Raw genomic sequence first — 21,704 nt, forward strand, 5'->3', positions numbered from 1 at the left:
AATTCTACTACAGACTGATATTTATAGTATGCACAACAATATTTAAGTCATTTCACCTCTATGTCACCGATTAAGAATCGGTGTTTTACAAAATTAACCTACATTACATTGCAATGCTTTTTCTGTATGACACTTTGACAATCCAGTTCCTCTAGTGAATTCCTCCGCATTTATTGCATTTTCCTTCACAGATACATCAAGAAAGCTGTTATTGTTCCATAGATCCTCACATGAGAAAAAACATAAGCTACAATCAACAAGCCTGTTTAATTTGCAAATCCTCTACTCACACTTTTTTCCTTTCTGGTAGCCAGTACCTTTTTTTAAAAAAAAAAAAACACAAACCTAAAAATTGCCAAAGTTTAAATAGTTACATGCTCAGTAGAATATACACTTCAAAATAGCCAGTATAAAACATGCTTGATAGTAGAGCACTTACAGGGTTAAACAAACAGCGGAGAGCATAGACAGTCTTCTGTGGCTATCTTCATCAAAGAAACCTCTAAAACACAGCATTGGATTCATTCCATTACCTTTGGGAGCTGCAATGGTGTTGGAGGGTAAAGCACACTGTATGGATTTATATGTGGACAGAAAAGAGGGGGGAAGTGGAGTAGGGAGGATCACTGGGTCATAGGAAATCCTGCTAAATCAAGTTGAGAATCAGGCAGGATCTTCCATGCTCTCTTCCCCTCCCTTCCCAGCACTATTGTGAGAATATTTCAAAGCCAGAGGCAGCAAAAAAGACCATGGCTAACGAAGTTCATATTTATAACACTGGCCCTAATCTGTCTGAAAGTGCGGTAAATTAACAGCTTTCTCTGGCATCTCAGCAAGCGCAGAAAGCAACTGCAAGCAGCAACTGCTACTGCAGCAGCTGTCACAAGGACCAGAAGGAAACTGGGTGGCTGTCAGGTGGGTCTCAAGCCTGCGGGCATACTCGGATGATGAAATTCTGTCCCCTCACATGGTGCCTCCTCTATGAAACAGCCTTTCTGCAGCATGCAGCATCTGTTTTTAGGACAGAAGGGAGCAAGAGATGTGAAAGGAGAGTGTCTTACATACTGAAGATTAAAGACACAACTTTTCAGAAGTGAATAGTAATTCCATGCATCCTTTTTCACTCTAGAAGGGTTCAGCAGTCTGACTGGATGCGTAAAAACTGGGTTATGGCTGAAAGGGTTTCTTTCCCCCTTCTGAGAATTATCAGTTGGACTGCAGCAGGAATTTGGCTTATATGCTAGTTTCTTCACTCTCAGATGCTGCTTAGGAAAATACACACAGAACGCAGGAGCAAAAAGGGAACAGAAGCTCACAATGTGAAACAACTGTCAGCAATCCAAGTAGCAGATATGCACATGCATGTGAACCTGATCCCTTACTAGGACATACCCCATATTAGTCACTTGCAATTCAACAAAAGGCAAGTGACAAGAGTACAAAGAGCTGTACTTTTCTTAAAGACGACTCAAGGTTCATATTTTTCTTCAGGCATTTCTTTAACGCAATAGTTGATAATCCGCCTCCAGACACTCACAGTACTTCAGCTAAGCTCACAAAACTTGCCAGTCTACCCTCTATGTAGAAGGCATTAGCAGGGCCTTCCCATCTTCGTCTCAGTTAATACCACCAAAACACAACTGGGTCACTGAAGTGACATACATGCGCAGGGCTATGTTTCTTAGGAGTTTTTGGCACATTTACCTTCTCTAGGATTCTTCAAACGATCTTGCAAGATTAAAAGTCACAGGATGTGATCCAGAAACCACTCCAAGCAATAAAACCTCTCATCAACTCGATCCGACCAAGTGAAGCATTTCTAGAAATGCAGGGGAATGCAGGCATAGAAAGGACACACTTCTTGACTGTTTGTCTTAAGTGATACAAATAAACATCAGTAACTATTCATTAAACATACTACATTCTTCTCACCTCCCATCAGTTCAAACTGAAGTTCAAATAACTGGCTGTGGAGCACAGGCGTTGTAGGACAGAACATGGCAAAACCGTTTCAGGTAGCCTAAGACCTGCAGTTATGTTTTTTCCCAAAAATTTCTAGAATATTTTTCTAACCAGCTCCAGTCTAGATTGTTTTGTAGCAACCCCACCATACACAGAGCCTCAGATCAGACTCCGCTGTTTCAACTACAGCAATTTCCTGATCTCTGCTCTGCTTCCAACGCAAATGAACTCGGCTTCCCGATTCTCCCGAAATTACACAATGCTGTTGGTGTTGGCCTTCATGTAATTTATCATTAATATTTTACTCCCTCCCTTTCCCAAATAAGCATGAGAAGTTTAAAGAAAAAACTATTTTTTCTATAGTTAATAATCAATTTAATTATTTTTAAATTATTCATTTTTAATATATTTTTTTTAAATCTTTACATATTAAAACAAGAGCTTATGGATTTACAGGACTTATTACTATCCTTCCAGAAGATTCTCTGACCTTGAATAAACTTACATTACACCATTCATTTTTTTATCTCAAATGTCTTTACAGCTATATGCAGCATGACAGTGAAGTTTAACTACCCAAAACTCCTTTTTTCTTTTTGAACCATAACTTCCAGAGTTTGAGCTTTATTAAGTCAGGCAGTCCCTCAGGCTTTTTTCCACCATATTTGACATAAGCTAGAATAACTAATAGGGCAGCGAACACTGCCATCATGTGTGTTATGAGCATACAATCATACATGGGGCTTACCAAGAATCAGCTCTTACTTGCTTGAGATATCATGGGCCTTCCCTCAGGTGTTGCCATAGAAACCTCAAATTAGGTCTATAGGGGAACAGAAAAAAGGTTTCCTAAGGTATGGATGAAATAGCTCCATGGAAACAAGCTCTGGCTGTCAGAGATTAAAGGAGGGGGTTTGTGTGGGAAGACACCAAGATGATCATCATCTAAGTATGTAAAACAAGAGTCATGCAAACCAGGCAAGATGCCATTCAAGTCTCTGCCTACTTCCTGACTGGCACTGAGACCTAACAGCATAGGAACCCCTGACATACTGGAGATCAGGTGTTGGCCAGTGATTCCAGTGCCTACAGGCACTGCAGATGTACAAATATCTGTCTCTACAGTTATAATACGCCATACTGCTACTAAACCTAGGAGCCAGTCCAGCGCAACCTGGCATAATTAAGAATTATCCAAGATAAAAAAGGTTAGGAGAGGTCTGTACATTTGTGTGCGCACACAAGTACTCTCAGCCATACGAATCTGCCAGCCTGCTCTGACAGATAAATGTGGAGAGATCTCAAACTTTCATCCCACTTGCCTATGAATATCACCAGATCAGCCTCTTCTGAAAAAGATGGTATTTATTCTTTCAGGTAATGACCCTGGAACAGGCACCATCTAACGTAAGAAACAGCCCAAAACCTTCCGAAAATTCTCATTTTCTTCACAAGACGGAAGACTAAACCATAGTAATGCATATTATTGTTGGATTGAGCTCTAGTCACCAAGGCTGAGTAGCTACCCTAAACATCTGAGTCTGTTGCAGTTACCCTGAGCTCCCTCTGCAGTAGGCAGAGATAAACATTTCACCATGAGACAACAGCGTAAGCATTTAAATAGATCAGAAGCCTAGAGCAAATGAGCCAAATCTGATGCTTAATCAACACACACTAGTCTACTAACCTCAATCAAATTATTTAATGCTGTTTGAAACTGAGCAGCTGGTTATCTGCACCTTCATTCCCTAGCTACAGAACAGGAACATTATCACAGCTAATATCGGATTCATTCATTAAGCATTGATGAGGGTAAGTAAAGCATAGGAAGCATTCAAATAGATACGGTAGTGTGACAAATTCTTCCAAAAAAAAAAAAAAAAAAATCAGCTTTTCCATTGTCTGACTGCTTTGTCACTCATTTGAGAACAAACATTTCGCACAGTTACAAAAGGTACAAAGTTAGAGATGCAGAGTTATAGCCTCAGCCCTTTTCTCAGGTTGTTGTTTTTTTTTTTCCATTCTAGATTTCCTTTTTCCATTCTCTGTCTCAGATTATATTTACCTGAAAAGAACTTTGTATTGGGACACTGTTTTGGAAACTCACATCCATCCATCCAGCTGTAGTTTACAATCTTAACTAGTGAAATATTGTGAAACCACCTACAACGACAGCTCATGGCCAGACAGACTGTACACACAGGACTCTCTGAAGCTACTCCAATCTTTCATGAAATTTGTGAGCAAGACTTTTCTCTAACAAGACCAGAATTCAAAGGCACACACAGCATCCTGCCCTGCCCTTAGCTTTCCAAACCCTGTTGATCACAGCTTCCTCACTGAGAGCATCTCAAAGCGGCTTTTAGTGACCCCATTCATCTCCCTCCACGTGGCAGGGAGGATGAGGAGTTTTTGCAACCTTACACCACAACTCTCAAACTTCTTCCTGCCCCGCTCGATTTCACATTCCCCTGACTGCTTGCCAACACCTAACTCACATGACACTTGTCTTATAAAATTCCCCTCTCTTCAAGGTTCAGGAATAGCCTTACTTGTCTATCTTTCAGCAAATCCAGTTTTCTAAACCATCTCTCCAGCCCTTATAACAGGTCTGGTCTTTACAGCTGGAAAATCCTGCTTTCTCCACTGCAGAATGTTCAGTCAAACCTGTGGGGAAAAAAGGCATCACAAACTCAAAAGGTAAATTTCAGCTCACTGACACAGAGCCATTGAAACTCTAGCATTATGTGGACTGAAGTCTCTTTGGAGCTCAGAATTGGTTTTCACCATATGCTTATGAAGAGAATCAACGCTGAGCTTTGAGTGAAAAGCTAGCATTATTACAGCAAGAACTAGATGCCAAGTTCACAATTTGAAGTCATTAATTTCTGGAGCCTTTGGTTTCTGACAAACAATTTTAAAAAGGATTTAGTGAAAGGAACAGGAACAAATACCTAAGTCAAAATAAATTTTATGTTAACACCTTCTAAGTAAAACTATGCTGTGTACAGCTTCAATAGACACCTGTACTCCTCTAATAAACACTGTCACATCTCAAAAGCACAAACAAGTCTTGCTGATTTTGGACTGCCAATCATATGGCTACGTGGCTGTATAAATAAGCATAAGAGATATCAGTGTTGTACAGACTGAAGCTGAAAAACTTTCTCAGTTCCTAGGCTACTGTGCTTCCCCTTGCCACAATTAACAGAAGTCAAAGAAACATTTTCTACAATTTCCAAGTTGTGAGCACCTTCCGAACTTCTCTCTTGCCAGAGCTTTTTTTTTTCTCCCCAGCACAAGAAGCAGCATCAAGCAGTTCTACAAAGTCAGTCAGAAACACTAAGAAACACAGATGCAATTTGTTAATTTGTTTACCTAACACTTTTCTTCCCAGCAAGACAGAGGTGCATCAAAATATTAGAGCTGGCATTTTACACTTAGACCAATTGCCTATCTACAGTCATGAAAATTTACAACAGGTTGATGAATAGTTGAAGTAACCATTTTCACCCAGCATCACTAACAAGATATGTGCCATGCAAACAGATTTTTTTTGGGGGGGGAAGGAGTCCTACTTCCAACCAACTCTATCTGTTGAGTACATGCTTACCTGCAACCTGCTGACAGTTGCCCTATGGAACGTCGAAAGGAAGGTGGGCTGATAGAAGTTGTACTGGCTAGCATACTAGTTTGAAAGCATTTCAAAGATAATTTGGTTTTCTAAGGGTATGTGCTTTTGTTGTGCTGTCTCGAACACAGAAGAGTCATGTATCTGGAAGGAAGAGGACAAGCATGGAAGGCAAGCTTCTGCCTCACACGCATGTTTCTGGTGGGGAAGTAGGACAGCAGAAAAGCCAGAAAAGAGTGAGGGCATGGCATAAATAGCCTCCTGAAATCCAGGTGTATTACAGGAGCTTAGCAGAACAGGAAGAATGAGGTAACTCTTTTGTCTATTTCTGTAACGGCAAAGTAGGAAGATCAGGTTCTAGCTAATTTAAAGTTTTAGAACATAACTTAGCAGGGTCAGAAAGTGTTGAACAGATAAAAACTACTACAGTTGGGGCTGCAGCACTGGTAAAGTCTTCACAGGTCATTCTTTCCGGTGCCGATCGTCACTAGAATTTCTCAAGAGTTTTGCCTTTCCAGCTGCCTTTTTATTCCTTTATCAGGGAAGACCTTAATAATGCCAGCACACATTTGCTAATTTACATAGTTTTAATGCCTATGTTTGCAATAAGACATGGGTCTGACTTCATGGCCTTCCCCTCAGTTCCAAGTGAGCTTCACGCAAGACTACATGTTTTCTCTGGATCACGTTACACTGTTTTCTTCTATGAAAATGTTTTACTTGAAGTAAAATAATCAGTGGGATACCAGTGAGAGAACAAGACAGATGCATACCTGCAGCAAAACCTCACACAGACTACATTACGCAGGTTAGTTCGTTGGCTGCATCCAAATTAGCAAGAAGCACAAGCGAAGAGAGCTCCAAAAACAGTTGGTACTGAGGACCTGCCAACATTCCAGACGCACCTTTTTTTTTTTAAATCTGGTTTTGTGGATTGAAGGCACTTTAATGGTATGAAGAACATCTTACAATTTAGCTTCATCTGAAAGCAATCCAGTCTATGTAAATAGCATGCTCTGTGATGCAGACTGAGTCAGGCTGGAAGTTTTGATTCAGAAGCATAGTCCTGATCCACACTAAAACACTCACACGGGAGCCTGCGTTTAATGGAGCGCACAGATCCAGCAGTAAGTAGATTGGGTTACCTACCTGTGTGCTGCTTTAATTTGGAAGCAAGCCACCCACACAGCCAATGTGTGGTCAAAATAATCAGTGACTACAAATACCAGTAGGATCTCAAAGGAGTGTTTCATTTTGTTGTCTTTTAAGTTTGGTTTGAAGACCCTCAGATGCAACTGTCCAGCCAGTGTCATACAGCTAATGTTCCGTTTTCTTCACAAGGAAGGGTAAGTTATGTTTTTAGTAATTTTATTAACATGTCACAGCCTCAGTTACATAAGTACATTAGAAATGCGTGCACAACTGTAGTCCTAAACTTACAGGGAATTTACATTGCAGAGTCCCTGGTGAAATGTTTCTAGTTCTTCAGCTTGTCAGAACTTTACTCACTAATTCCTTCCCATTTTCCACAAAACTTATAAAACTCAAGCCAAGAAATGAAGATAGCAGCTAATTAAGTACTCCTTACTGTGCCCCAATCTTCAGCATAGAATATTCCTCTCCAGAGTATTTATGTCCACCTAGTTCTGAAAATTTAAGATATTAGAGGATGCTTATCTTGTCTAGATAAATGTATATCTACACAAATGTAAAATTCAGTAGGTAGTGCAACACTCAGGCTCTAAGCGCTGGAGGGGGCCTCAGGCAAGATGCTATGCTCAGATAACATCTACCAGTATTTTCTCTGGAAAGAATACATACACAAAATTCTTTTTCCTCCCAGTCTTAGAAGTACAGCTTTTTTATCCCTTAATTGTATTTCCCAGTCAATATTATAACAGCTGAAACACACCTAAGTACCTGATGGTAAACTCCTTATTTTCTTCCAAATTCATGATTTTGTTACCCATATTCCTGGCTAGCATTGCATTTAAAGTACTCCCGTTACGGAAGAACTTGACTTTATGGCTTGTTTGTAGCATCTTGATTGGAAAATTATATGCCATGAACACCATGAAGATGGCTCTTTAGAACTACAAGCGGTGGAACAACATTCACAGGTTTGCAGTAAACCAAAATTTAAACCGAAAAGGAAATCATCCTTCAGGGATGCCTTTCTAACAGGTTTGCTTTTACCACTGAACAGAATTACCTTGACACAGTACTCAAGCGTTTATTTGTTCTACTCTTAACAAATCTTCTCCAAACTTTTTATATGGTATTCTCTCCCTTTCTCTCCTCAAACCACTTCATCAATTCCATTTCTGATACTGAGGCATCAGCTTGAATTTTCTGTTGCTCAGCATACAGAAGCTGAGCTCTAGACCTTTTAGTAGGGGCCTTTTCGTTTGGTTTTTGTTTGGTTTGCTTTGTTTTGTTTTAATGGGATCACTCCTTAATCAAAAACACTCAGATAGATGTACGAGTTCCTGACTTCATTCCCTCCTCAGATAAGAGCTCCAGAATAATCAGCTGAATTAAACCCCTAAGAAAAAAATATCTGAGGGATTCTGCTTACCATTCAAGGGTGCAAAAGAAAGGAACAACATACAGTAACAATTAGCAAGTTATTCAGAGCTTTACTAGAAACACACAGATGGCACACAGACAGTCAAATGCTACACATACATTTTATGACATTTTGGAGGCAGCACATTTGGATTTGAACACTCCAAGCTGTTACTCAGAGCAGCTTACTTGCCATCAGCAAAACTCTACCCCATTTATTTTCATATTTTAACACAGGTGCAGCACATATCTTTGAGCATGCTTATAGTAAAACTATTAACATGGATTTGCTATGTTGCTGTGATTAGTGTTCTTCTCCCTCTTGAGCCTGGAAGGACTCAGAAGCCAATGGAAAAAGAAAGGCAATATGTAAACCCAGGAGAAGTATATACCTAAAGGAACCGACACCTTCAGAAACTTTTCTTACTCCCAGCTCAGGGAAGTGGCCACTGGGGTGATCTTTAGATACCTCTACCAACTTGTCAAAGCTCTTAAAAGAAAAAAGTCAATGTCTTGTACTTTCTCTATCCACCACAGAGGTTACAGGTGAGATGTTCTTTGCCATTCCTTCTGCTTCCCAACCCATGTAGCAGCTGAAGAGGCCCAATTCCTGTTTTTAAAACTAATTCAAATCCTCTCTGGCACTTTTGCAGTCAGCTAAACTACTTCAGCAAAATTCTACTCCATTGCATGATGATTCATGAGTACTATTATACAAGATACTAAAATGTGCTTATTAAGTGAAAGCCATTTCACAGGTTTTTTAAATAGCACGTTTTTTTACAAATGAGGAAGAACTGATAATCTTACAGCTGCCACAGCAGCAAGGGATAGGATACGATACAGACATACAGATTTCTGAATTCAGTGATCCTGTGTTGCCAAAAATCCCAGAAGCATCTGCTCTAAACCCAGAGCAGAATTGTGCAGAATCATCCAGCCCGTCACCAGTGCCCATCTTCAGAAGGGCATAACCCACAAGATGCTGACTCCCAGATTGCTGCTATAAATCCTAGACTAGAGCTAACCTCAGCCCTCTTTCAGGGTTATGCCAGAGATCAGTAAGACTGTGTTCCTCCTATATGCCTAATAGTCCCTTTAATCATAAATTACATACTCTCATATAAAAGTTTCATCAGATTGCAGAGAGGGCAAGAGAAAAATGCTCTCTTGTGGACAAGGCTTATAGGTATTGGCCTCAAGCAATCAGCTCAATTTCTGTTCACTCTTCAGGATGAAGGGTTGTCTCCAGAGAGTGAAGAGCACTAGTAAGCAGATCATTTCAGCAATAATTACACTTGGCATTTAACTTATAGCCCAGAATAATTTAATTTAGGCTTAATTTAGGCTTTTGCTATAACACAGGGGGGTGGGAGGGAGAAGACATCAATAAACATCACAGAAGAATGACAGGCTGAGAGCAGAGCAGCATTAAACTCCTTAGATTCCTACATATACAAATGGGAGGGGAAGGGAAGCTACAAAACAAGTCTAAACCCCTTGCTTGCAGAGCTCAGTTCTCTCTTAAAAACAAGCAGATTAAAGTAGCCCTGCAGACCTCATAGTAACAAGCATGTAAAATCTAGGCTGCATTCAGAAGTTACAGAACAGTCACTGTGTCCCATTTGGATTAGGAGTAGTTTTCAGAGGCCTGGAATTTGAGCCCCACAATACTTTGTGACATCATCAGCTTTAGCAAAAGGGTCTTCACAACTTGTTTTACACATCCAAAAGGTTTCTTTTGTTTCCCATATAGGGCTGAGATCTACAGCCACTCTAAACCCTTCTACTCTATAGTGTTTAAACTGAGAGCATTCAATAGTGTAGAAATAGAGATATATCGAGCCATCTCCCTTTCCACATGCAAATTCAGGCAGCTTCAATATTAATCGACATTTCAACAATTCAAAGGAGATAGCCAACTTGGGAACAGCACTAGACCTGTTTAAAAAGTAATTTTGGCTTCAATGGCAATACCTGCAAAAAAACCCAAACCAAACTTGTTTCTTCTCTGCAAGTCTCTTACATGCATTTTATTCTTCACACCCAATGAAATACTGTCAGTAATATCATCTGGCCTACTCTGTTCAGTCTCAATTTCCACAATTACCAGTCAAAGAGACAATGAATGAAAAGATGGGGCCACATAAAAGGTCAGGCTTGCAGTGACTTGGCCAGCCCTGCAGGACCTCATTAAAAAGCAGACCACTCCAGGGAAAAGTTCTTAGCTGGCCTGAAATGGAGCAGCTCCATTGATTTCTTTAGAGCTGCATCAGCTAGTACAGAGCAGTGGGGAGCTTGGCTTTAAGCCCCCCCAGCTGTAATCTATATCATCTGTGCTCCGGCACCAAGCGCACTCCACTGGAAAAAAAGACAATCTCAATAGTGGTTTATATGCCAAACTGTTAAAAAGCTCATTTTCGTTTCCTGCTCCAGTTAAATTACCCATTCCCCAGAAAATTTCTCATGTCCGTCTTCCCCCTCACATACACAGGGATAGTACCTACACAAGAACACTGCTCTGCACAACGTTACAGCCAAGGAGCTCCTGTAGATGCTAGTAGCCCATGTCTTCAAATTTTAACTACTCATTAAAGGTAGGTCCTTCCTCAAAGAAACATTGAGAGATAAAAGGCTTACCTACACAAAAAGTAAACATACAGCTGGCCTGATCTGCTTACTCCAGCTATAAGATTGGAAAGTGAGCACTAACATTTCTGAGCTTTCCAAGGGGCAGCACTTAGATCTGGAAATACTCATTTCTGTGCACTGAAACGTTCGTGCAGTACTGCACAGGCAGCTCAAAGGCAGCCATAAAAACATGAGTACCAAGTGATCTCCTAGTGGGACAGAGGCTCAACATTCACAGTCCAGACCAGCAGGCTGCCTTGCAGAAGTTCAAAGGTAAAAGCTTTAGGGACACTGTCCTGTTTTGCTTCTCCTCCAGCTTCACTAAATGAAAGAGTTGCCTTTGTACCCCCAGGCCTCATTAAAACAAAATTAGGAGCTTCTTTCACACTACCAAGGTAGCTCGGAGCTTCTATGCACACTACTCAGATTTTTTAACTTTCCCTTGTGACACAAGCGAGGAGTCAGTCTTTCAACAGTTAGACTGCTCTAATACTAAATAATTAGATTCCCTCGCTCTGTCTATCCTAGATGCCCAAAGCTTTCCCTGGCAAAGCAAAGAAGAACAGATGTTCAATTCAGATGAGATTAAAGACAAATGTTACATAGCTGTTTCCCTATCCTGTAGAAGAAAGGATAGCAATTAAAATGAAAGCTAAGGAAAGATCTCACAGATTTGGTAACAGATTCTGCAGTTAAAATACTCACAGGAAACTGGCCAGCTTTGCCACCAAGTGGAAAATGTGGCAGAACCAAGTAATTTGGATACAAAGATTACTTTGGCCCATGGAACTGGTTTCCAGTCTACTGATTTTATCTTGCTAACCACTCAGACTTTGAAAGCAAAGAACAAAATACTGGTTAATTATTGGGCATTCCAGATTCATGAAAGGCTAAATATTAAAAAGACAACTGGTAGAAGAGAGATATATCAGGAAGAACAAAGAAGAATTTAGTAGGTTAGGCTACCATAAAAAGTTTGTATGTGTTCATTTTGGCTAGGTGACAGCTGCAGTGACTCATAATGATAAAATATCACACAGCCAACCAAGTTGTTTAAAAAGGTCTCCAGAGTGTGAAGCAAGAAACAGTAGGATAAAAATGAACTTACACAGTTACGTGGATGCTTCTTTCAGTTGTAACACAGCTGAACTTGAAGGTGAAGAGGTACGCAAAGGGGTGTGGATTGAGGCACAAATAAGGTTTAAGAGTCTTACAATACTTACATCCAGACAGGGTTTGTGATTTCCAGCCTGCTGATCAGAAGCAGATTATTCTGTAACCATTTCCCAGCACAAAGGGTGGAACTCATTACAGAATGAAGCCATCTTTCCCATGCCTTTTATTACGGCTGGACTGGTCGTAACCATGGACATCATCACAGCAAACAATCACACAGGCATAACAAACAAGCTGCTTGTTTTCTCCATCTTGCTGACTGCTTTTCCAGGTGTCCCATTTCAAAAGAGTTTTATAGCACAGGGCCTCGCAAGTCCCAAGCATGGTCACTGACCTGGCACTGTCAGGAAACCAAGTCTTAAAACCTTCTCTACAGCAAGACTTCTGGTAGACCTGCCTGGGGTTTTGAGTACGCTAGCATCACCAAGCTATTCATTTTAATCTCTACTAATCCCATTAGCCTCTTGCTCTTTCCTACATTAGGCTCTTCAAGTATCTATACTATGAAGACTTAGGACAGGGTTACAGCAAGTCGAAGTTCTGTTCCCATGTTACTGAAATTTCAGAATTCACAAATAAGGTAGGCAAGAGTTAGTAAACTGACTTTTTTGCAAGCACATCACAGCAGGTTTATGCAAGCCACACAGGCATTTTTATTATTTTAAACGCTTCTTAAGAACCCTACAAGGGAAGCCACCCAAGAGAGTCCACAAACAAGTGTACATACCGCAAAGTGAACATAACTCTGAACACCTTAATGTGAAGCTACAAGGAGTTACAACTCACAAGCAATGGTCACAAAGTTCTATTAAATAAAAGGAGAATCCTCAAGTTGTTTTCATAATGTGACCTTTAAACATGCCTGACATTACACTGACAAATTAGTTTCTCCACCCATTTCCTCACATATAGAAGAGAGAAAGCATAACACACATTGAGGCCATAAGACAGAAGAAGTGGTAGGGCAAAGCGTCCTCACTGAAAGGCAACAGCTAATCCAGACCAAGTTTAACAGAGCTCTCATTTCTCTCCCTGGAATTTAAGGTTGTAAGATAAAAACTAGTAACACAAAATGTGTTTGCATCTAACAGGCAAATAGAGAGCAAACAGATTCAAAGTGTGAGAAAAGGTGTGCTTAACTTCAGAGGAAGGAGAACTGAAGGGGCAGGAACTAAAACTGAGCAAAGGAAAGGAGTAGGCAGACAGACAGACAGGGGCCAAGTGATAAAAATAGCTTTGGCTAGTTTCGTATTCTGTTTGCCATAAATACATTACTTAAGTCTCTCAGCACAGGAGGAGGAAAACTCCATGAGGCTTGCCTTCCTTGGATGAATGTGTCAGTGTTTTGTATCCCCTTTGGGTTGCATTCAACAAAAAAAGTTTTCAGAGCAGCCTAGGACTCAAGCCTGATTGACTGAAGGACTCAAGCTTCTCTGCTTGCAGTCATTTACTGGGCACAGATCTCCTATTTTTAGCATCACCGATACACCGTGCATCTCCTCCACCAACTCCACAGTGCCAGGTCTTAGCGTGCCTAAGCTCTACCAAAAACACACTAGTATCCTTTCAAGCCCAGCCACTGCTCCATAGCCACAACTCCTGAAGCATGTCTTCATCGTGTGTAGCTCAGACATTGCAGGTTGTATCACCAAACGCTACCTGGATGCAACTGTCCCAGACTCATACCATAAAAAAGCATCATGCAAACTTCGGGTGCAAGGCACTGATATTCAAATGCATCCTCGTATATCCATAATAATATCATGCAAGTAAAAAAGTGGGTTGTGCTCTTTGATACATACATGACAATATCAGACGACCAAGCTGTTTTCATAGCCAGACAACATTTACGCAGTGGTGCATTCACAGGTACTATAGCAGCAGTACTCACTGTGTACCTTGAAATACAAATCCTCTTTTAAATTGGAAAACACTTGACCAAATTTGCATCTATATATTATAACACAGTAATACCTGTATCCCGATCAGCAACCTGAAGGTAATGGTAATTCAGATTGAAAAGGTAAATTTGAAAGAGAGGATCACCAAGTCTAACTCCCCACAGGAACTTAAATTCAGGATAACATCTTATCTTGTTCCATGTGTGACTAGTCCCTTATGTAAAGCCAGTTCTCTATTTTCTTGACAGCAGTGGCATGTTTAAGGAAATCTACTATAGCACAAACATAATAGTAGTTAGCAGAGGTTTCAAACAAACTGTTTTCAGGACACAATACATGTACATTTTGAAAAAGCTTATGACACATACATGCATATTTGCACATGATGCTTTGAGATACCTTTGAATACCGTTCTTCTAGCCCTTTGTCATGCTAGATGATGTTATGTAGTCTACAAGCCACCTTTTCGTAAAATCATTTATTTGAACTTGCACTTTCCCTTGCAATTACTAGTTGTACTGCAGTAGTTTCTAAAAATTGCAATCCAAGGTCACAGTTGGGTGCCCTGCATATAGATATTTGTAGGCACAGAAATAAATGCTCCAAGGAACTTAAGATAGAATAAGCATACTTTGCCTATCTCCATTTCTACTACTTACAAATACTGTGTCAGCAAATGCTGCAAGATCATGAATCATTTGCATAAAAAAAAAAAGTATATTAACCCAACAGTGTGCTCTCCTGGGACTCTGGCCTCAGCCAAGTCGTCAGTCATCAGCTGGACTCTGCAGTTTCACCTTAATCACAGCAGTGCACCAGAGCTGCTCCTTGATTAATCTTTTATTTCAACACAGATAATATCTGTTACTGTTTGAGGTTATTTGTCCTCTTTCCCCACCACAGACTTAATTAAAAATGTAAGGAAGAGTAGCACACAGTTCCAGGAGTAGTGTTTCCTATGGGATCATCAACTAACCAACATATATATCGTGGCCTGCAAGCACGCCAATTCTGTTCTTCCTTATCCCCCACTGCAGATTTTCACGAGAGCTGCTTAAAATAACTAACTTATTCATTAACTAAGAATTTGAATAGCAAAAACATGTGGCTCTACTGCAGTCATCAGGCCTGCCAGCTAGGCATAGTTACTGTAAATGACCTAGTTAGAAATGGAAATGTGGGAGAGAAAGCTGCAGAAATCTCACACTCAATCAGCCCTACAGCCTACGCCAGCACACTCAGCCTTTAGTTTCATTTCCGTACTCACCTGTGCTCTGTCCTGCCAAAAGCAAAGATCCCTCTTAATGGCGCAGACAGTTTTGGGTTCAGAGCCACCTGGTCAGTGTAGCATTAGACAAGTAAGGCACAAGGGAAGAGGCATCTTCCTTCTCTGTATTACTCTGTTCCACATTTTATACAATTAACTTGAAAAACCAAGCCTGTCAGATCAGGTAAACTGTTCCTTTCTGGATGGGTTCCCTCCTTGCTTAAGGGGGCAGGAGGGCAGCAAGGTTCTACAGCTTGCGGGTCTCTGCCCTTTCTACTGCGTCATGTGTCACAGCAATAAGTGTCACAGCACAGGCAGAGACAACAGCTTGTTCTTTTACATTAACTTCGCTTAGAAGACATAAGGGATGAGTATGGCCGTAATTATCTCCAAATAGCATTTCCAGTCCCTCTTCCTTCCAATGCAGTACGCATAGGACAAAAGTAGCACCATATGATCCATTTATCTCACAAGGAAGAAGTGGTGAAAAAATATGGGGCAACTGTTCAGCATTTGGGTGTATGCCATCAAAAAGCCTAATGCACCACAGCACAAAACATGGCAGCTACAAGCCTAGAACACAACGTGGTCATTCCCATCTATTACTGCTGCCTCATCAGTGGGTTAGGCAAGATGTTCTACAGCTAGACCTGAAACACCTCCATCCCCACCCCCAAATTTTTGCTTGTCATCAATGCCAGAAGCGTGACTTCTTCCACCCCTTATAAAAGTCACTCCATTTTAAACTATTTTAAGAAGCCAAGTACCATCATCCTTATAAAAGCCTGATTCCTTAGTGTCCATCTTGCCAAACATCCAAGGAAGGAGGGGAGGGTGGGAAAAGGATGTGGAAAGATGTGGGCATATGTGAGAAGTGCTAGAAATAGCAGAAGGCTGGCAACAGAAATAAAACTGTTGATCAACAGGAAATAGATAGGGTACAGAACAGCTGAAAAGCATAGCACCTATTCTTGGTTTATAGGCAGGAGACACTACACAGGACAGCACCCACATCTTGACAGTCTTGTAGTGGTAGAATGCCACATCTTGATTATGCAGCATACATCATCAGTGGCTCAAGAGACCCCACTGCAACATGAGTGTAGCACCCCACCGCAACACGGAAATATTTACAAATCCTTAGCACTGCATCACAAGGCTGACATCTGACAGAAACAATAACAGAATAATTCTCTGAAATGGAACAACATCAGCAGGCACTGCTGCAGACAACAAGGCTACTGCTTTGTTTCACATCAAGCTTTCAAGCCAAATCCCATAACCAGACATGGGAGTGGCATAGCAAGCAGTCTCAAAATAGTCAAAGCTAAGCGGAAAGGGGTCCAAGACATGCGAGGTCTCTGAGGCAGTCACTGGTATAGCTACCACAAGCAAGAGGAAAGACAGTCTCTGAAAGAAGCAAACCTAAGCAGCCTGGGGGAGAGCAAAAGGAAAAACAAAGACTACTGTTGCGCTAGTCTAGAAGCAATGATAACCGTAGTCTATCCATTAAAGGGTTCAACGGGTTCCCATTACAACTATAGAGCATTTCTCTATTTTTTCTGTATTTATCATTACAACATCTTCTAAGATGATGCTGGCATCCTCCTTGCCAGAGGCTGAGGGCCAGCACAGCTCACACTTATCCAGCAGTATTCAGACACTCGGATACCACTGAAATCAATACCACCATACTTGTAAAATGGCTGACCTTAAATGACCTACTTACTGTCACTCCAGCAGTCTACAATGGGACAAAGCTAAAGCCTCCAAGTGTCCTATCTTCACTCTCTAACCAACCTGTCATTATATCTTTAATTAGAAGTTTAATATAGATCTTACTGTTCATCTGTCATCCCAGAACAGCAGAACTGCCTTTCATGAATAGCTGGACCGCAGACAAACCCAAAGCCTTTAAGATCAAGGACACAGTTAGTTCCACACTTGTTAATTTGTACATATGAAATGCAATGAAATTCATCATATATACCCAGTGAGTTGCTGTCTGCACACCTGATCCAGCTGAGCTTGCATATTGACTGTGTCCTATAAGGCAGTAACATTTTAGAGCCTACAGCACTGAAAGCATCTCTAATTTCACCCTGCACCTCCCCCCTCCCCCCAGAAAAAGGTATCAGAGCATGGAAGTACAGAAAAGTTGTTAATTTGCATCTCATTACCATGAAAAAAAATCATTGCATATGCAACTCCATTCTGAGACCTGAGATCTCTGCTTCCAGAGTGGATTATTAATCAACCTGTGTACCACAACCCTTTGCATTAAGTAGCTTGGGACAGACATGAAGTGCATAGGACAAGTGAGCATCAGTATGTGGTATCAGGAGAATATATACACAGGGCGCTAGTTCTCATGACTGCAGCATGCATGACAAATGTGACAATGGGTGAAAGCGGGGTGACATCTTGCTCTATGGTACACAAGAACAATACATATAGGAGCATTTGTTAAGCATGATGCACTATATGCTAACCACAGGCATGCCAGACAACCACATGTCGCCAGAGATAGCGTTATCAGCAATTTTATTTTTTAGATCAAAAAATGAAACATGCCATGGAAACATGATTGTATTCCTTAGGTCAGATAAGACTATACTTCGTCTTTCCTCTTCTCCTACAGTGCCTTTTACTATCACTGTTTCACATTACTGCTCACCCGCAAATCAACTTAAGATTCTTCCTCAACCAGGAGCCCCGAACCCCAGCACCTCACCCTTTATGGTATAAATCAAATTTGCTTCAAGAGAAAAGCTTGGGTTTAGAAGTCTATTTAAAAAACAAAAAACAAAACAAAAACAACAAAAACACACCACACCACAAAAAAAACCCCACCACACCAAAAATAAAGCCCAAAGGAGTGTGAATAGTCACAGTTAAATAAGACATTCATAAGTCATTCATGTAATTAAAGAGCAACAGATGCTTTAGAAATAAAAACCGCTAGTTCTAAGTAAATTAAACAAGTTTGCAAACTCACTGCTTAAATTCACCTCTGATACAGGCACGTTACAATCTAGCTACAAGTGTAGTATTTCGCAGACAGTCAAATATAAATTCTTTGTCTTTTCTAAATGGAACACTCATAGAAAGTTTAGCCAAACATATAATAACATGAAGCAAGTCAAGTGCAACACCTGACATGGAATAATTTTCTTCCCAGGGATGACAGTCTCCTCCAACATTCAGACTTTTTTCAAGATGCAAGGTAATCAGAATCATGCATTTTCTGCCCTTCGGCAGCATGCACAGCCTTTCCATAAATATCTCTTCACTCTAGAAATCACTTGTTAGTTATACATGGTAAGTATTCCAACTTGTACTGATCATTGATGTCAAAATACACTCCTGCTCCTGAACTGAATAAGCAGAGCCCTTTTTCCTTTGCAAAATAAAATAATAAGAATAATAAAAAAGACACTTTAAGCCAACAGTAAGGATGCTTGAAGGGGTGCACAGGTGTGTTGACTTAAAGCCCATACGTTCCCAAAAATTTTAGCACTTTCAACCTCTCTTCAAGGTTCTTCTCCCCACCACTTACATGTGTTTTTATGCCACTGCACAGGCCTCCCATTTCCTCTTAGCCCAGGGATTTATACCACCATCCCTCCCAAGACTCCACTAGCCATGTTTCATTGCTGGAACACCAGCCAGGTCCCATGACAGATGCAACTGACTATTGCTGCCCCAGGGAAATAGTGCTAATGGCTAACAAGGAGATTCTCCCTTTTCTCAAGGGCCATCTCAAAAACCAAGAAACTCCATCAGGCATTTCTTCAGCCTGCCTGAATTATTCCAAGGTGGCCAGGGAATGTTAACTACAGCAATATTTTGTACTTAAGTATTGCACATTCTTAGCTGCTGGTCACTAAATTAAAGCCAGGAACTCCTTTTCTGTTTTAACAGCCACTCCAGCCACATGGCATTACCTGAAATGTTTTTTACACACATCCTCTAGGGCACCTCAACAGCATGTCTCCTTGGCACACACAGGACCCTCAAGAGCATCATTAGGTGATGCTCTAATTGTGCTCCCTCCTAATATTCATTTGTCTAGGTGTCCTTGACCTCTGACTTCCCAGCAAAAAATGGATGTTTCCAGATTGATTTTAACGATAAACATCTACATTTGCAAAAGAAAATTGATGCTATAAAGTGTTGAGACATGTCCTTTCCAGGGTAAGCCAGAGATTGAAGTATTTGCTCCCCTGCTTCCATGATTAGGGTGAAAAAAGCCAACAGGAGCTTCAAGCCTTAAGCTTTCGGTTTTCCAAGACCTGAGCTCCAGTCTTGTCATTAGTATTCACCAAATATAGTTTGCAAAGGGAAAGAAACAAGAAACATTCAGAGGTCATTAATCCAGATAAAGCAAGATCCAAATCAATCATTCTTTAATATATGAAAATTTGTATAATTCTGTAACAATTACCTTATTTAAAGTTCACCCAACTGTTTCAGGCCTCCTGTATGGGAAAGCTCAAAAGCAGATGATGGTAACAGTACCTGATCTCTCTATAACTGACCTTAAATTTCTTTTTCCTCCCATTTGCTTCAGCATGTTTTTATGAAATATGCACACAAGCACAATGGATTATATATCACATGATGCAGCATTTTGTAATTAGATAAATGAAAGATAAGCAGATCAGCTCTGGTCGCAAATAACAGTAGTCTTTCATTCTGGTTTACATGCTTGCAATATCTATAAGCAACAGGCCACTAAGCTAAACAAAACACAGAGGGAATGCTTCCTAGACTTTAAGTCAAGCTTTCACCTGCTTTCAGCGTTTGACATTTCTACCGGAATTCCAGTGGCTTATGAAGCCTGCAATTTCTGCATTCACTCTACACATGTAAACATACAGGGCTAATATTTTATAAACATTCTTTGTCAAACATTCAGAGAATCATAGCCAGCTAACAACCAAGATTAATAGTGTCATCTCTCATTTAAGGCCTAATGCCTGCTTCTGAGAAGGATCGCTATTAATAAGGTTAGGTGGGTATGCATTTTCTGAGCCACGAGTACTCGCAGAATAATCAATGTGTGGTCAAAATCCTTGTCTAGCTCAGTCCACACTCCAGCCAAGGATTTTTGGCAACTCTGTTCCTTTACTACTCCAAGTAATGCCTCCTGTCATACATATATGTGTGTATGTATGAATTATACAAAATACTCAGGATCCTTAAGCTCATTCTAAAAGCACACAAACAACTAGCTACAAAAACCATGGACAGCCTGATATTAATTTGTTGCAATAGCTTTTCTGAGAACTCAAATGAGAAGGCTAGACTAACCTGCTGCGTTCAGTAGCCTGCTAACTCACATGTGGCGTGCTATTTCCAAGGCAATCACTTCAATGTGCAAGCTAGGGATAAATGGTGACAGAGCCAAGAGCTATTTTTAAAAAAAAAAAAAACCAAGGAATTAGAGGAAAACTCCCACAGAATTAAGAAAAATGAGAACAGAGCTAAAAGCTTGGTTTTGAAATTAAAGCAGTATCTGCACAGGTGTTTTGCTATATCCAGGAATAATACCATGTTATTAGAGTATACAGTTATTTGAACATACCAATCCTCCTGTGTGAAAAGACACATGCCTTCTGTTCTTACATGGTGGGTAATATTTTGATGCTGTGACTCGCAAAGACGTTTAAATCTTGTGAAATGAAACAAGTGAAGAGTAACGAAATTTCTTATCCTTCCAAAAACACAAGCTGATCTTTCCCATCACAGCCTTTTCAACAGTCCATGTTAATAGCTTTACTATTGACTTGCAGTAACTTCAACACTTCAAATACAGAACATAGCTGATAAGACGATGCAAGTGTCCTCAGACACCTCCAGAGGGGACGATACAACAGCGTCCCCAAAGACCAGTACTTTTTATTCTGTGCTAAGGGACCAGCACCATCATGTGTCTGCCTCGCTTCCCACAGACAACCAAAACCCAGTGGCTACCCGAATCCCAGCTGGAAAGGGAACAAAAGTGACGCTGTCTTACCTGGCTCTGCTCGGAGGGGCACTCATTCACCAGCCAGCGCCTCACAGCAGCACGCCCGTGTCAGACAGCGCCGTGTGAGGGGGGGGAAGACCCCATTCCGGAGCGGTGGGATGCGGGGCTGGGAGGCGGGGACCCTTCAGTGGGAGCCGGACACCCGCTGTGGACATGCAGGGGCAGTCTGAGGGCCGGCACGCCGAACGGAGCGCTGCTCCGCTCCTCTCATGCCGTAGCGCATCTCTCACTGCCAAGTGCACACGCTGCCTCCCTCACAGGAGCTGTGCGCCTCGTTAACCCTCTTCTGGCCGCAGGGCAGGAAGCAGGATCTCTCCTTTCTTAAGGCATCTTCCTTTCCCCGTGATTTCCAAACCATCCTCTCGGAGCCACTCCTGGAGAAACCCCTCTTCCACATCAGGCGGGATTTTACGATGTAATCTAAAAGAGAAGAGATTTAAAGGAATGACAAGAGGGTGCCAAACCAACAAAACCCCAGAAGAGCAGCTGCAGATATAGACGGTACAAACAAACCCCATTATCAGCAGAACAAGG

At 41.0% G+C, this 21,704-nt stretch overlaps 1 protein-coding gene across 1 annotated transcript in view; it reads right to left on the reverse strand.

Annotated features, from left to right (window-relative positions):
* The window catches only part of GRAMD1B (GRAM domain containing 1B), a 141,674-nt gene extending 120,360 nt beyond the window's left edge, over positions 1 to 21,314 (reverse strand). Inside the window, exon 1 of the mRNA XM_056322721.1 lies at positions 21,159 to 21,314. Coding sequence (XP_056178696.1) covers positions 21,159 to 21,184 — 26 coding nt within the window. The 5' untranslated portion in view covers positions 21,185 to 21,314. The remainder of the gene's footprint in view (positions 1 to 21,158) is intronic.
* Positions 21,315 to 21,704: the final 390 nt, after the last annotated feature.

This window comes from Falco biarmicus, chromosome 20 (assembly GCF_023638135.1).
Source record: "Falco biarmicus isolate bFalBia1 chromosome 20, bFalBia1.pri, whole genome shotgun sequence".
NCBI classification, from domain to species: domain Eukaryota; kingdom Metazoa; phylum Chordata; class Aves; order Falconiformes; family Falconidae; genus Falco; species Falco biarmicus.